The sequence below is a fragment of the Lynx rufus genome, unplaced genomic scaffold (assembly GCF_022079265.1).
Source record: "Lynx rufus isolate CCGP_SWC_20201006 ecotype Redwood Valley unplaced genomic scaffold, mLynRuf1.p SCAF_7, whole genome shotgun sequence".
Lineage (NCBI taxonomy): Eukaryota > Metazoa > Chordata > Mammalia > Carnivora > Felidae > Lynx > Lynx rufus.
This window is the reverse complement of record NW_025814889.1, coordinates 5013778-5029994: the sequence shown is the minus strand read 5'-3', so window position 1 is coordinate 5029994 and position 16217 is coordinate 5013778. Positions and strand designations below refer to the sequence as shown.

At 49.9% G+C, this 16217-nt stretch overlaps 1 protein-coding gene across 1 annotated transcript in view; it reads left to right on the top strand.

Moving 5' to 3' along the window:
• Positions 1 to 15444: 15444 nt before the first annotated feature.
• Positions 15445 to 16217, top strand: part of GDI2 (GDP dissociation inhibitor 2) — a 34948-nt gene continuing 34175 nt past the window's right edge. Inside the window, exon 1 of the mRNA XM_047066633.1 lies at positions 15445 to 15719. Coding sequence (XP_046922589.1) covers positions 15675 to 15719 — 45 coding nt within the window. The 5' untranslated portion in view covers positions 15445 to 15674. The remainder of the gene's footprint in view (positions 15720 to 16217) is intronic.

Below are 16217 nucleotides of genomic sequence, written 5' to 3'. Positions count from 1 at the left end.
AAGGACAAGAAGGACAGCAGACTAGTGGGTGGGGACCGGGTCCATTTGGACTCTTCCTTTTATCTGATGTCTTCCGCACAAAAGCCCAGGAAATGACTTTAGGTCCCTCCTCTCTCTGAAACCTCAACCCGCACGGCCCCCGCCCCCCGCCCCACGCCTCTGCACTTTCATGGTGAAACGTAGCCATTTCTTCCTGGCTCCATACTGCTTCCCCGCTGAGCACCTAAGGGACGAGGCACCTTTGGGTGGAGACTCCAAACTGGCCAGAGGGGGAATCTGACTGCCTTCCTGGGTCAGGTCCGGGCCCATCCAGGTGCAGTCAGTCCTCAGAGGGTACAGGGGCAGTGGGAGGGCAGGGGAGCTGTGCACCGGGGAGGGCAGGGGGCATGCTGAGTCCTGAAGGTGTCTACTCTTTCAGCTGAACTTGTGGGGTTCTGCCCTGGCCTCTGTGGGACACGGGAGTGGCATCAGACAGAGCTGGGCACCTCTATCTACTTTGTTAGGGGTTAGGGTTTTTTTAAGTTGCTTTGATTCTCTTAATGTTGTATTTTTCTTATTTAAAAAAACTTTTTTTTAATGTTTATTTATTTTTGAGAGAGAGGGAGAGACAGAGTCCAAGCAGGGGAGGAGTGGAGAGAGAGACCGAAGCAGGGTCCAGGCTCTGAGCTATCAGCACAGAGCCCGACGTGGGGCTCGAACTCACTACTCGTGAGATCATGACCCGAGCCGAAGTTGGACACTTCACCGAGTGAGCCACCAAGCGCCCCTACATTTTTCTTATTAACCTCAAAACTTGCTCTACTGGAGGATTAGCGCTGTCCTGGAGGTCTAGAAAGAGTTGATAAGTATATCTAAGTGGGGATTAGCAAAATACTTGCTGGGCAATTCCACCCCCTTCCTTTCCAATTCAAGCAGGACGAGGGGGCCGATGTACAGAGGCGGGCCCTGCGAGGAATACAGCTTACACCTCAGGGCACTTTAAACCACGTCAAGAAACAAATGGTCAACACTATCAGGCAGCGAGGGGGTTCCTTGGGCCACCAAAGTCACAGCCGGCCATAGCTACGCCAGGCTGCTGGTCCGGCCCCTGGACACAGAGGGGAGGGGTCAGCTGGTAGAAAGTGACAAGAGGCAGGGAGAGGGTACCCCACGGCCAGCGTTCAGTGGGCCACCTGCTCAGCCCTCTCTTGCTTCATATGTTAGCTGTTATCTGGCTGCACGCTTTGCCCACTCTAAAAAAATTTTTTTGACGTTTATTTATTTTTTGAGAGACAGACAGAGCATGAGCTGGGGAGGGGACAGAGAGAGAGGGGGAGTCACAGATTCCAAAACAGGCTCCAGGCTCCAAGCTGTCAGCACAGAGCCCGACGCGGGGCTCGAACTCACAAACCACGAGATCATGACCTGAGCTGAGGTTGGACGCTTAACCAACTGAGCCACCCAGGCACCCCATGCTTTGCCCACTCTAAACAAATGGTTTAAGTGGGGACTTCCAGCTTTTTCCTTTTTTTAAATGTTAATTATTTATTTGAGAGAAAGAGAGAGAGGGAGAGGCAGAGAGAGAGTGAGAGAACGAATCCCAGGCAGGCTCCACGCTGTCAGCACGCAGCCGGGCGCAGGGCTGGATCCCACAGACTGTGAGATCGTGACCTGAGCCGTGATCCAGAGTTGGACGCCTGCCCGACTGAGCCACCCAGGGGCCCCACTGCCAGCGGTTTCTAATGTTGGCTCCTCCGTGGTCTGGAGCTGGGGGCCTGGCACACACTAGGCCGATCAGAGCCTTTTCCTGCACCTGCCCTCGGAGGGCAGAGACGTGACGAAGTCTGGCTTCTCTGTGGTGTGAGGGTTCCTCTGCCTGGGGCCCCTACGAGGCCAGCGGGGAGCCAGAGCCTCTGGTGGAACCCCAGATCCAGTAGGTTCCTGGGTCTCTGGGCTGCTTCTCCATTACTGGCTTGGTTACATGAGCCAGTGAGTCCTCTGCCCCAGACTGGGGCGCAGAGGCGGCTCCGTGGGCTGGTGGCTCCTCCAGGAGTATCTTGGTGCTGGCACCTGTGGAAGGCGGGGTGGGGAAGCAGCACTGGGTGCAAGAGAAGCCGCAGTCCCCTGGAGGTCTGGAAAGCTGGAGTGGTCCTTCTGAGTCACGGTCGGGGCGGGAGAGAGGGCAGGTCGTGGTGCCCCTGGAGGACCGGGAAGGGCATGGCCTTGGGCAAGGTGGCCCTGCAGCTGACACAGCCCTCAAGCTGCAGCCGGTGGGACCCCCAGCATTTTGGGTGGTGGGTCATTCATTCTTGAACGAGAACTAGGCGATGACTCATAACATTCACCTATTTCCCCTTTTCCCTAAGCTACTTTGAATTGCATTTTCTTACAAGAGTCCCGAACTTTCGGAGGGAAGATTGTTCCTTGTGGCTAGAAGAGTCATGTTGTTTCACACCAGCATGCATGGAAAAGCATTAGGGGACCACAAGGACAAGAAACACTCCGAAGAGAGAGGAGAAGAAAGCCACGTTGTGGGAGCTGATGTGATCCCAGCCTGGCCTTGAACAAGGGGGCCCTTATGCAGGGAACCTAATGAGGCCAGAAACTGTTTGGACCACGAAGAAACTTTAGATTCTGTGGCCCAACCTTCTCATTTTTAGGGATGAAGAAAACCAAGACCCAGAGTGAGTAGGATTCCTGATACCTAGGTTGGCGCTGTGTGTTAGTTTCCTAGGGCTGGCTCAACGAACGGCCACAAACTACAAATTTATTCCCTCACAGCTCTTTTTTTTTTTTTAATGTTTATTTATTTATTTTGAGAGAGAAAGCGCACAGGGGAGGGGCAGAGAGAGAAAGAGAGAGAGAGAGAATCCCAAGCAGACTCCGTGCTGTCAGCGCAGAGCTCGATGTGGGGCTCAAACCCACGAACTGTGAGATCATGACCTGAGCTGAAACCACGAGTCAGACACTTAACTGACTGAGCGGCCCAGGTGCCGCAAATTTATTCTGGAGGGCAGAGGTCTGAAATCCAGGTGTCCATGGTGCCACACCCCCTGCAAAGGCTCTAGGGGAGGGTCCTCCCCTGCCACTTGCAGCTTCTGGGGGCTCCAGCATTCGTTGGCTTGGGGCCCCGGTGGCTGCCTCCATGGTCACGTGGCTCCTCCCCGTGTGTCTGTCTCAGTTGTCCCTCAGTGGTTCTTTTACAAGGATACTGGTCATTGGATATATATCCAAGATGATCCCCTCTCAAAATCCTTAACTTGCTTATACCTGCAAAGACCTCCTTGCAAATGAGGTCACATTGACAGGTTCCAGGGGTAAGTAAGGACATGGGGCTTTGGGGGGGCACCATTCAACTGACTACATGTTCATTGGGGGTATCCCCTTGTCCTGCTATGAATGCAGTGCTTGGCCAAGGGGGCACCTGGGTGGCTCAGTCGGTTAAGCATCCAACTCTTGATTTCGGCTCAGGTCATGATCTCACGGTTCATGAGATCGAGCCCTACGTTGGGTTCTGCACTGACAGCGTAGAGCCCTTTTGGGATTCTCTCCCCCCCCCGCCCGCCCCCGTCTCTGCCCCTCCCCCATTTGTGTGATGCACATGCACTCTCTCTCTCAAAATAAACATTTAAAAAAAGAAAGAGTGAATATACATGCAGAAAAGAAATAATCTGTAAAATACATTGTTAAGTGAAAAAAGGACAGGAATAAGCGTGTTGCCATTTGCATTACGTGTGTGTTTTGTGTGTGTGTGTGTGTAATATTTCTGGAAGGATGCACGAGAAAGTGAGATCAGAGGCCTGCATGGAAGGAACACGTGCTGTTTTCCACAGTAAACTCCTAAGTATCATTTGACTTTTTCTTCTTTTACCGGGCGTGTTATGTTGAAATCAAACATCGAGTAAAACAGATACGTGATATTGGCTTTTCTTATATATTGTCTGTTTAAGGGTGAGATCTGCAGGGTCCGTCTCCTAACGCTCTAGAATTGTGGGCTCTAGGGTCACAAGTCTCCGTCACGGGATTCCTCTCCTGCCCACCAGACCCAGCCACAGACTCCGGGCAGGCCAGCCTCATGCATCACGTGATGGGAGGGAAGGTCCTTGCACACTCAGGTACCCCCCACGGGAGAGGAAATGCTGAGTGACCCCGGTGTGCAAATAAAGCTGTTGGACCAAGGTGCTAATTCTTGGGCTGTTTCCTGGAAAGGCTCAGGAAACACCTGGAAAGTTGGTGACAGGCGTGCCCCTCAAACCCACATCTCAGGGCACTGCCACTCTACACCTTGAGGATTTTTTTGGGCATCGGAGTCAGCAAAATCCCTGGCGAGGCAACAGAGCCCTGAGCGGCCCGCCAGCGGATAGCGCTGGGACACCAGGGCGGCCCAGGCAGACAAGTTCACGTGCATGGGGAAGAATAGTAGAAAAGCTCTCTTTATAGAGAGGGGACATTCGAAAGTGAATGCCCCTAATCTTATTTATTTATTTTTAATAGAGAGAGAGCACAAGCAGGGGAGGAACAGAGAGAGTGGGAGAGAGAGCATCCCAAGCAGGCTCCGTGCCATCAGCACAGAGCCCGACAAGGGGCTCGATCTCGCGAACCCCAGGATCGTGACCTGAGCCCAAGAGTCGGATGCTTAACCGACTGAGCCACCCAGGCGCCCCGAGACTGACAACCTTATGACAAAGCTCATGTGAGTGAGGAGATGGTGAGAATAAAGTGGCTACAGCCTAGGTTTGCAGACGGATGCAGACAGGTTGTTTCTGTTTCCACCGAAGACGAGAGGTGCAGTTGTTGCCAGACGTTCACCCAAGCAGCCAGGGACATGCCTGTGGTCTTAGAGAACCAGAGCTGTCAGGTCCAGACCTGTCCCTGCCTGATGCCCACGTCAGTCACCGGGAGCAGGGAGCTGGTACGGACGAGGGGAGACTCCCTGCACCTCAGTGTTCTTATCTGCTAGGTGCCCTTTGGATTCCTTTGAGTTTTTCAAAGTGAAAATGCTCTATTTTCTTTTCTCTTTTCTTTTTAAAAATTTTTAATGTTTATTTTTGAGAGAGAGAGACAGAGCATAAGCAGGGGAGGGGCAGAGGGAGACACACACACACACACACACACACACACACACACACAGAATCCGAAGCAGGCTCCAGGCTCTGAGCTGTCAGCACAGAGCCTGATGTGGGGCTCAGACTCACAAACCATGAGATCACGACCTGAACCAAAGTCAAACGTTTAACCGACTGAGCCACCCAGACACCCCGACACTCCTATTTTATTTTCTTAAAATGAGATTCTATCGCAGAGCATTTCTTTAAAACAAAAAAAATTTTTAAAGTAATTTCTATAGCCAACACGGGTCTTGAACTCCAAACCTTGAGATCAAAAGTCACACGTTCTGCTCACTGGTCCAGCCAGTTGCCCCCTTTTGGTTGTTTTTTTTTTTTAAATATACTTTATTTTGGGGGCACCTGGGTGACTCAGTCGGTTGAGCGTCTGACTCTTGATTTGGACTCAGGTCATAATCTCGGTTCGTGAGTTCAAACCCCGCATCGGGCTTTGTGCTGACAGCACGGAGCCTGCTTGGGATCCTCCCTCTCCCTCTCTCTCTCTGTCAGTGCAGTTTGTGGCTTGAACCCATGAACTGCAAGATCACGACCTGAGCTCCAATCCAGAGTCGGACCCTTAACCGACTGAGCCACCCAGGCACCCCAGTAATATACTTTATTTTTTAGAGCAATTGTAGGTCCACAGCACAATTGAGATGAAGGCCCGGAGAGTTCCCATCAGTCCCTGCTTCCCCACCATCAGCACCCCACACCAGAATCCCATTTGTTTGCAGGTGGCATGCGTCTCTTCCTGGCGAGCCAGAATCAGGGCTTTTCTGTCTCAACCTGTCCACGGTCAACCACCTGCCTCTTGGTGGGGGAAGGGGGGTTGGCAGTAGAAGGGGATCCAGGAAACCGCTGCTCCTTGTATGCACTCTCAACCAGTTCTGTGCCTCCCGGCCTGGACTTGGAGGCACCTGTCCTCCTAACTCCTGGACTTTTCTGGAGTCCCCTGGCTTGAATGAGTTGCTTCTTAATGCCTCGCCTCTCTATATAGGCCCTCACGTCTCAGCTTTCTTTGGTCTGTCAGGTCATAGATTTGACGATCTGCTTTCTGTCTTTTCTGCCCTCTTTGAGCTCAAAGGTTTATACCCTTTTTATTCTGTTAATGCCATTTTAGCAGACCTTGGGGAGGGAACGAAGGTAAAGGCCTGCGCTCAATCTGCACTCAGTTATCTCAAGTTTCATCTCTTATTATTGTGCCCCCACCCCACCCCACCCCTATCCTCTAACGAATGCCATGGCAACCCAGCTTCCACTCGTGTCGTACGTCTATCTGCACGGTGTCTGACATTGTAAAAGTGTATGACAGTGGTATAGATTAGAAATCTCATTCCCCCGTCTCCACTATTTTCAGCCTCCTCCACTTTGCTGCATTGCGATGTAATCCTTCTGATTGCTGCTGGGGGTTACCTCCAACTCACCGCTACCGTGTACTAGAATTTCATGAATACTTCAGCTGCTTCTTACATCCCAGGAAATTTCTTTTTGATGCATACCCAGGAATAGAGAGCTGGGACATAGGATTTGCACATGTTAGAGACAGTAAATACTGCCAGGTTTCTCTCCACGAGGGCTATGGCAGTGAAACCCTCCCAGAGACCTTACCACCTGAATCGTGACACTCCCAAAGGAGGGCATAATGGTCAGCATTTCTCAAACTTATATGACCCTGGGATTCTTCCCTTGAAAAACACCTCGAGTCTTCAGTGTGTTGCAGAATGTGCTGGGAGATGCTGATACGGATTAAGCAGCACTGGAAAAGCAGCACCCTGTTTTGGGAGACGGGCAGAGATGAAAAGCTATAAATCTACCTTATTTCCGTATTTTTAACCTAACAGAGTCATTCTATATAACCTTCACTGCTTAGTGAATTCTTCTTTGCCAGCTAATGCGAGAACTTGTTTTTCTGCTGTCTGAGAAAAGACAAGATGTTCTTCCTAATACTTTGTTATTTATTTGGGGGGCCATGGACAACTGAGTTTCAGTGGTCAAAACTGTGGCTGTTCTAGTAAACCACGGGCATGTGTTCACAAATTGCTGGTAAGAATTCCAAGACTAACCCTCGATTCTGACAGGCAGATAGCCCCACACTGGCATAAAGAAGAGAATTGAGGGATGCCTGGGTGGCTCAGTTGGTTAAGCATCCAACTTCGGCTCAGGTCACGATCTTGCAGTTCGTGAGTTCGAGCCCCACATCGTGCTCTCTGCTGTCAATGCGGAGCCCGCTTTGGATCCTCTGTCCCCTTCTCTTTGCCCTTTCCCTGCTTGTACTTTCTCTCTCTCTCTCTCTCTGTCTCAAAAATAAACTTAAAAAAACTCAAATATTAAAAAAATTAAAAATAATGAAGAGAATTGATTTAAAAACTTCAAAATTAGAAACAGTAATTAGATATCAAGGGTAAAATGGCCGTGCCAAAGTAGAATTATACTATCGCAACTCATAAATCAATCTGGAGTTAAAATGTGCAAACAGGACCCGATCTACTTAGCTCACCAAGGCCTAGCCCAGTGCTTGGCACAGAGGAGACACAATAAATAATTGTTGAAGAGAACCAAAAAAAAAATCAGATATTTTTATTTCAAAAGCCTTATAATGGAAGATTTGGGGTTAAAATTTTAAAGGGATGGAGATATTGCAAATATATCTCAGAGAACTTTCTCCTAAATCACCAATGACTATAGTCTATAAAGTCAGGGTAGAGCACCTCACTTCTAGGGTTAAGGAAACATACGGCACACCTACTAGAGCATGTGTTCATCCCTCTTTTCTGGGAACTGGCCACCGTCCCCATGGTTGTGGACTCCTGGTAGCCATATCTCTGCCATGTGACTCTATGTCTTTAGTTGATTGGATCAAGTTGGACACAACACCCAAGGGTGGGCCAGTTGGATTCTGTCTCTGGAAATTTGCTATCGTGTTAAGAAAACCTGGATAGTCTAGTCCAACGGTTTCACCCTAGGTGATTTTTGCGCCCCCGTCCCAGGGACCTTGGGATTGTCTGCAGACGTTTTGATTGTCACAGCGGGGGCCAGGGAGAGGTTGCGTATTATTGGCCTCTAGTGTGGAGAGGCCAGGGATGCTGCCGAATGTTCTGTAGTGCACAGAACTGGCCCCACCACAAAGAATGATCTGGACGACAATGTGAGCACGAGGCCGAGGAGCCCTGCTCTGTCGTGAGCGTCTGAATAGACGTGGAGTAACTCAGTTGAATGGGGCTGACAGCCGTCATCCACCATCCACGTCCAAGGAAGGCAGATGGTGTCCACCTGCAAGGAGAGAAAATAATGAAGTCGTACAGAGAGGAGCTGAGTGTAGAGACAGGTTTCTGGTTCCTGACTTCCAGTTCCTTCCACACTGACTATGCTTTTGCCCTTCAACCTTCTGATAAATCCCCCCTCTATACTTGAGATACCCTGACGTGGTTTTTGTTACTTGAAACCGAAGTTTATTTAAGCTAATACAAAAAACATTCCAGTGAATGATTCTAAAGTGACTTAAGAAACGTTAAGGCTTGGGCAGCTTAGAGAGCATTCTCGTCTAGGAGGGAACAAATAAATCATGATTTCAGTCAGTCGTCATTGTTCTTCCTTGACAGCCAGGCTGTTTTCCCACAACTTCTCTGCAGTTAGAGGCCAGAGTAAGTTGAAGCTTTTTGAAGGGCAAAGGGGATCTAGAACATGCTTGCACTACTCTTAGGAAGTTTTTTGGAAATTGGGACACCTGACTCACCTGCTTGGCCACTACACCTGAAACCCCACCCTGTTCCACCAACCCAACTCCTCTGCATTCCAGAGAGCTGCCACTAATTACACTTGCTAATGATTTCTATTTTGCATATTATGTTGTGTTGTTAGGCTCATCACCAGTCTTGGTACTGATTTCATTTCTCTATACACAGAAATTCAGTAAAAGTTGTGATGTAAGGTAAGCCACTGAAAGGGTCTCTGATACTTAGTTTCTTCCTGGAAGTCATATTGTTCTTTATCCAAGTCTTGGGAACATTGTGAATTCATTCCTTTTCCATACACAGAGCTTCCTTTTTTTTTTAAAGTTTATTATTATTATAATTTTTTTTTTTTTTGAGAGAGAGAGAGAGACAGAGAGAAAGACAGAGAGAGAGAGAGAGAGAGCACAAGCAGGGGAGAGGCAGAGGGAGAGAGAGATTCCAAGCAGGCTCTGCAGAGCCCCACACGGGCTCGATCCCCCCAACCATGAAATCATGACCTGAGCTAAAATCAAAAGCCAGACACTCAACCTACTGAGCCACCCAGGCGCCCCTGCAGTGAGAATTCTTTTTTTTTTTTTTAAAGGGAGATTTTTTTTTTTTCAACGTTTTTATTTTATTTTTGGGACAGAGAGAGACAGAGCATGAACGGGGGAGGGGCAGAGAGAGAGGGAGACACAGAATCGGAAACAGGCTCCAGGCTCTGAGCCATCAGCCCAGAGCCTGACGCGGGGCTCGAACCCACGGACCGCGAGATCGTGACCTGGCTGAAGTCGGATGCTTAACTGACTGCGCCACCCAGGCGCCCCAGAGAATTCTTACGAGCAGAAGAGAGCAGGCAGGCTCAAGTAGAAGAGTAGGGGAAGAATGTCTCAGACAAAGGGAAAAGCATGTCTCGATGGAAAGGAACATGATGAGTTCATGAAACAGAAAATGTTTGGAGCAGCTCAGCCAGTCATCTGTCTATTGGCCCTCAGCTCCATTCCTGCTTTTCTCTGTATTGCAGGAGCTGAGTCAGCAAATGACACTTCCCAGAGCCCTCTGCCAACCGGCTTCCGGTGAGTTCTGCCAGTGGAAAATGCTGGTGGAAGTCTGGGGGCAGGAGCAGCCGTGTTCCCTTGCTGTTGGTAGCACCTCCGGCCGTGGCCCCAGTAGCGGCCCGTGGGTGGGGACTCCTGGGCTCCAGCGGCGGTAGAGGCTCTGGCAGAGGCGGTGATGGCGGTCTGTCAGCCTGAGAGCACAGTGGACTTGAAGGCTGGGTAACGCCATTTTCCCTCTTGCTCCAGACTTTCAGGCTGTTTCTAACTTCTGGGTAACTTTCTCCTTTTTGCCTCTCCAGCCATTTCCAGTTTTGAAACCAGTTCCCTATGTTGTATTGCCTCTATTTAAAATACCTAGAGTGTGGGTGCCTGGGTGGCTCAGTCGGTCAGGCATCTGACTCTTGGTTTGGGCTCGGGTCACGATCTCAGGGTTTGTGAGTTGGAGCCCCACCTTGGGCTCCGCACCGATGGTGTGGAGCCTGCTTAGGATTCTTTCTCTCTGCCCCTCTCACGCACTTTCGCCCTCAAAATAAATAAACAAACAAACAAGCAAATAAAATACCTAGAGTGGTTGCTGTTTTTCTGACGGAACGCCGACTAATACAGCAGTGAATTGGAAGCAACGGTTAGGGGCAGAGGAGCGTTGTGGAGAGAGGTTTGGTTGGTTAGGTAATTGAGGGCCAGATCATTTAAGCTCATCTTTGGAAATGACCAGTGTTTGGACTTTTTATTCCAAGAGCAGTGGAGGCCTTGGAAAGATTTTAAAGACATGATCAGCTTGGTCACTTTGGATTTTTTAGGAACATTTTTCATGTTTATTTTTGAAAGAGAGACAGAGGGTGAGTGGGGGAGGGGCTAAGGAGGGGCAGAGAGAAAGAGAGAGACACAGAATCCGAAGCAGGCTCCGGGTTCTGGAGCTGTCAGCACAGAGCCCGACACGGGGCTTGAACTCCTGAAGCACGAGATCATGACCTGAGCCGAAGTCAGATGCTCAACCGATGGAGCCACCCAGGCGCCACCCCCAGTCACTTTAGATTTTGATGAAGTTCACTTGGATTAGACTATAGAGAACAAGCTTGAGACACCTGTACTGAAGGCCAGGTGTCCAATTAAGAAAGCTTTTGCACTTACCTAAGGAGATAACTTGACGGTGGGTTGTACCAGTGTAGCGGCAATGAGGTTGGAGAGAAGGGACTGGGATTTTTATGAGGCGGAATGGCCAGAACGTAATGGGGGGTATTGTGGCAGATTGAAGATGGGTACACACACATTGGCAAGTTTTCTCACTGACAGGTGGGTTTTATAGCTCCTTTTTTTGTTTTGTTTCAGTTTTTATTTATTTATTTTTGCGAGAGAGAGAGAGAGAGAGTGTATGTGTGTGTGTGTGTGTGTGTGTGTGTGTGTGTGTGTGGGAGTGTGGGAGGGAGGGGCAGAGAGTGGGAGACAGAGAATCCCAAGTAGGCTCGACATGGGGCTGGATCTCACAGCCATGAGATCACGACCTGAGCCAAAATCAAGAGTCCGACACTTAACTGACTGAGCCACCCAGGCATCCGTATAGCTCCTTCCGTTGAATTTGGGTGTGCTCTGTAACTGCTTTGATGAGTAGAATATGGCAGAAGGGATGCTGCGCCAGTTCCTGGGTCCAGGCCTTAAGAGACCGGCAGCTTCCATTTCTTGTTTCTTGGGACGTATACCCTTGGAAGACAACTACCATACTTTGAGACGTGCAAACCGAGCGGAGGGGACACACATACATAGCTGCTGTTGTTGACAGCCCCAGCTCAGCACCCGGCTGACAGCCATCATCAGCTGTGAGCCACGGGAGTGCGCCATGTTGGATGTCCAGTCTAGTCGAGTTTTCAGATGATGTAAACCCCCTGGTTTACAACTGCATCATAGACCCAAGCAATTCCCACACATCTGAACCCGTTCAACCCCCGGAACCGTTAAGAGATAATAATACCTTGTTAAGTCACTAGTTTTTTGTTTGTTTGTTTTTTAAAGCCACTAAGCTTTGGGGTGGTTCGTTACACAGCAAAACAAAATCGGAATAGATGCGGAAGGAGAGAAAGAAGACAGAAGCAAGGATGAGATCTAGAATTCTGGTTTGGACCCAGTCACTACTAAACTGGAGATTGGGAGCAGACTGCAGTTTGTGGGTGTGGGCAAATGAATGCAGCATAAACTAGGAAATACTTATTTGGGGGATCTAATTAAAAATTTCCCCCAGATATCCTATTATGTTTTATCTTCAGCATTAGCTATCCAGATTTTAAACAGATTTATATTGTATAGATCTCTAGCTTTAAGAGCCTGTAAAGTATTAATTTTAGTATCTTCTGCAATAAGAAAAGCTGCCCTTGTCAAAAGTTATCAAAAGGAACTGGTACTATTTCATCACATTTAGTCCTTGTTGATCTAGGGATTAACTTCCAGGTGTCTTATTCATTCATCAAATATTTACTCATCATCTGTCAGGCACGATGGCATCATTATGGACTTTACATTCCGATTAGCAGGCAGACAAGAAACAAGTAAAGGATGTCATTAGCAATTTGATAGAAATCAACGAAAGAAATAAGCAGGGTGCTTTTAGAGAATGAAATTTGAGGAGAAAGCTACTTTAGACAAGGTGGTCAGGGAAGATTTTCATGTAAAAACTTAAGGAAGCAGAAGGAACCAGCTGTGAAGAAGTGTATGTAGGAGGGGAAGTGCGGCTTGGTAGTTATGGGACCCACAAGAGCGCAGAGGCCCTTGGGTGGTTAAAAGCTTGACCAGATTCTAGGAACTGAAAGACTAGTGTGTTTGGAGTGTAGTGAACAAGAAGCACACAAGATGAAGTTGGAGAGATATACGGAGGTGAGATTACACAATACCTTTTAGGCCATAGCAAGGGGTTTGCATTTTATTCTAGACGCAAAAGGTAGGCAGAAGCATGAACAGGATCCGATTCACATTTCAGGAAGATAATGGTTACCACAGACAGAAGGGAAACTGGTTGAGAAACTGGTACAGGGGTTCAGGACAGAAAGATGTCCGGGACTGGGGTTCGTTCTGCTATCTTCCTTGGACTCAGTCTCTCCCTCTGTAAAGCGCGGGGGGGGGGGGGGGGGGGCTTAGTGCAAACAGATCAGCGAGGATTCCCAAGCACCCGGCTCTAAATTACAATCACACTGAACTCTTGCTTTGTACAAAGACTTAAATACCTTTACGAGGGATGGTATTTTCCACTGCTCTCCACAAGTCACCCACTTCCCCCAAACCTAAGTTTCACTCTTTTAGGAATACACTGAACCATTTAGTGGCTTTCAAGCCACTTCACCGTAAACAGTATTTGTTGTCTACCAAGTTCCTTGGCAACTGGAATAGATGAGGTTGAAGATCCTAGAGCAGGCACAGAATTCGGGATTAATCCAGTTGTTTTTGGTTTTTTTGTCTGTTTTGTTGTTTTTTTATTTTTTGTTTTTGTTTTTGGGTTTTTTTTGTGTGTGTGTCCTTCCACAAACTAAACTTCAGTGTAAGGGATCGGATTGAAGAGCCTCATTAGCCTTAAATTCAGATCCCTTATCCAACGCTTTGGAGTTTCTCATTAACTTCATCTGAATATTGATAAATTACCCTTTACTTAAAACCTGGTAACATAATTCAGCAGATACCCTCAAAAGCCTCTTCAACATTCAGAGGTTGATGGCAATACAGCAATACATGAAAAAGGCTCTTTATTGTTATTTTTATTTTTTACTTTTTATAATTTTTTAAGTAGGCTCCATGCCCAGTGTGGGGCCCAAACTCACACCCCTGAGATCAAGAGTTACATGCTCCAGTGACTGAGCTAGTCAGGTGCCCTAAAGATTTTTTTTTTTTTTTAAGTATTCTCTAAGCCCAACATGGGGCTCAAACTCATTACTCCTAGATCAAGAGTCACATGCTTTACTGATTGAACCAGCCTGGACTCGTTACTGCTAGTTTTTAAAAATGGGTCAATATTTCATGTCAGTTAAAAAATGTAGGTAATGTTGTAAAAGTAGCCAGAGAGATCCCTTCCCCCTCCCATCTTCTCCCACCCTGTGAGGACAAAGCTAAAAGACAACTAGAACCAGGAAGCAGGCCCTCAGACACACCTTGATCTTTTACTTGGTAGCCTACACAACTCTGAGAAGTAAATTTCTGTTGTTTATAAGCATGTGCATATACACGTGCACATACTTGGAGAGGAACAGCAGGACCTTCTTAAAACATGCTTAGCTACCAGAAAAGTCAGTTACACCCACTGGCACATAATGGGGTCAGTAGTCAACTCTGCACTTGGTTTTTGTCTACTTACAGAAATTCATTCAGTCGCTAATGGATACAAATCCAATTAAGGTACGTAAATTTAAACTGTCCAGCACCCCCCACAGGTGCACTGTCTGGTAGAACACTTAAAACTTTTTCTGGGGCAAAGAAACATTGTACAATACTGTTACATTATTTCCGGAATCTGAATGATTTAAGTATGAAGGAAGTTCTGTCCACCAAGATTCTCTTTGAATAGCTCTTATCCAGCCGTGCTTGGGAGTGAATCTAGAAGGAAACGCCAACTCTTTCGTCTGAGTATGCAGACTTATCCCAGGCTGAAAACACAGGCTGTCCAAGGCTTTAGGGAAATCGCTTATCTACACTGCCCCTATAGGGTGTACGCTCTTTGGTTGAGAACACAAGCCTCTCCTCACACCTGTCTCCATACCCAAAGCTGGAGATTCCAGTGGGAATCCTAAAACAGTCGGGGGTGGGGGAAGGAGTGCATACACTGGTCAGTTACAATTTCTATAGCCGGCTTGAGCTACAGCTCTCAGGCCTGCTTCCCAAACCTGGACTTCCCCTATATTTACGCTAAGCGTTTTCTTTCTTAAAAAACTGTTGTTTTTTTTTTCCCCTTCCCTTAAATTTCCTCAGGCCGCACAGGCAAGACACAGGGCGGGAAGTAAGGTGACACGAGTGATTTCTGAGCTGCTTAAAATACTTCGGGTCCTCTTTCATTGAGAAAAAGGAGGCAGGACAAAAAGGAAAACAAAGCAAGTTGCCACTGGCCGAGGTAGGCGCAGCCGCACGAGCACTCGGGGCCGAGGCCTGCACGACGCTCGGCCCGCGGTGCGTAGCCAGCCGGGGGCAGGGCGGGAGAGCGGGGCCCCCGGCCGGCCCCGGCGCACGTGGCCGACTCAGGCTCAAAGTCCAAGGGCGGCGGGAGGTCTCGGGGCCCTGGGCGCGCCTCGGCTCCCACACCACTGCGGGAGCAACGAACCGGACCGCCGCTCTCCGACCGCCGGCACGCTCCCAGCCGTACGACCTCAAGGGCCCAGGCGCGGGGACCCCCTCCGCCCCCTCCGCCCCCAACCACGGTGGCAGCGGGCCGGGCGGAAGACCGGAACCGCTAAAGGCACAGCCCGCCCTCTTCTCGCGAGACGTGAGAGAGGAAGAAAGTTGGTCGGGCGACGGAATGCAGCCAATGAGAGGGCGGGAAGGCTGTGATCGACGGCCCTCCGAGCGCCTTCCCTAAGCCCCGCCCCGGCTGCGGAGGCCCCAGTCGCCGCCCGCCTTCCCTTCCCTTCCCCGTCTTCCCTCCCCTCCCTGCCCCGCTCTTCTCTTCCCGTCTGAGGTGGCGCCCGGCGTCCCTCCTCTCCAGCTCCGTTTCGCCTCTAGCCCTGGCTGCCCGTTTTTGTCGGGCCCCGAGACCGGTCTGAGCGCTCCCCCTGTCGCTTCAGGGTGGTCGAGTAGCCCCGGGCCCCTCGAGTCCTTGCGCTTTCTCCCTTCCTGGGCTTCGGTGCTCGTCCTCCCCCGCCATGAATGAGGAGTACGACGTGATCGTGCTGGGCACCGGCCTGACGGTGAGTTCCGGGCGGCGGGCCCCGCGCCCCCTCTCCCCACCCCTCCCTGCCGCCCGCGCGGCCGCACGAGGCCCGGGCCCACCCCGCCCGGCCGCGCCGCCTTCTGCCCGGGCCGGCCTCCCAGCGGGGCCTGCGTCTCGCACGCTGTCCTTGTGCACACGGTCTTTGGTCGTCGTTGGGGGCCTTGCTCTGCAGGGCGTTGGGGCGGGTGGCGACGGGTGCGTCCCCACGAGTCCGGGCCTGCGGCAGTGCCCAGCTGCTCGGGCTCGCGGCCCTAAACGTGAATCGAGAGACCGGAGATGGAAAACCCAGTCCAGCTGGAAAAGGACAGTTTTTCCGCTTTGCTCGGCGGGGGGGAAGCCCGATTGGGGATCGGTACTCGTCCACCTCCTTTATGGGTTGCTGGCCTCTCCCGATTGGAAACGGAAAAGCACCAGGCAGAGTGGGGGAGGGCGGAGGCCACTCTTGCGTTTCCTACTTAGACTTCAGCCGCTACTA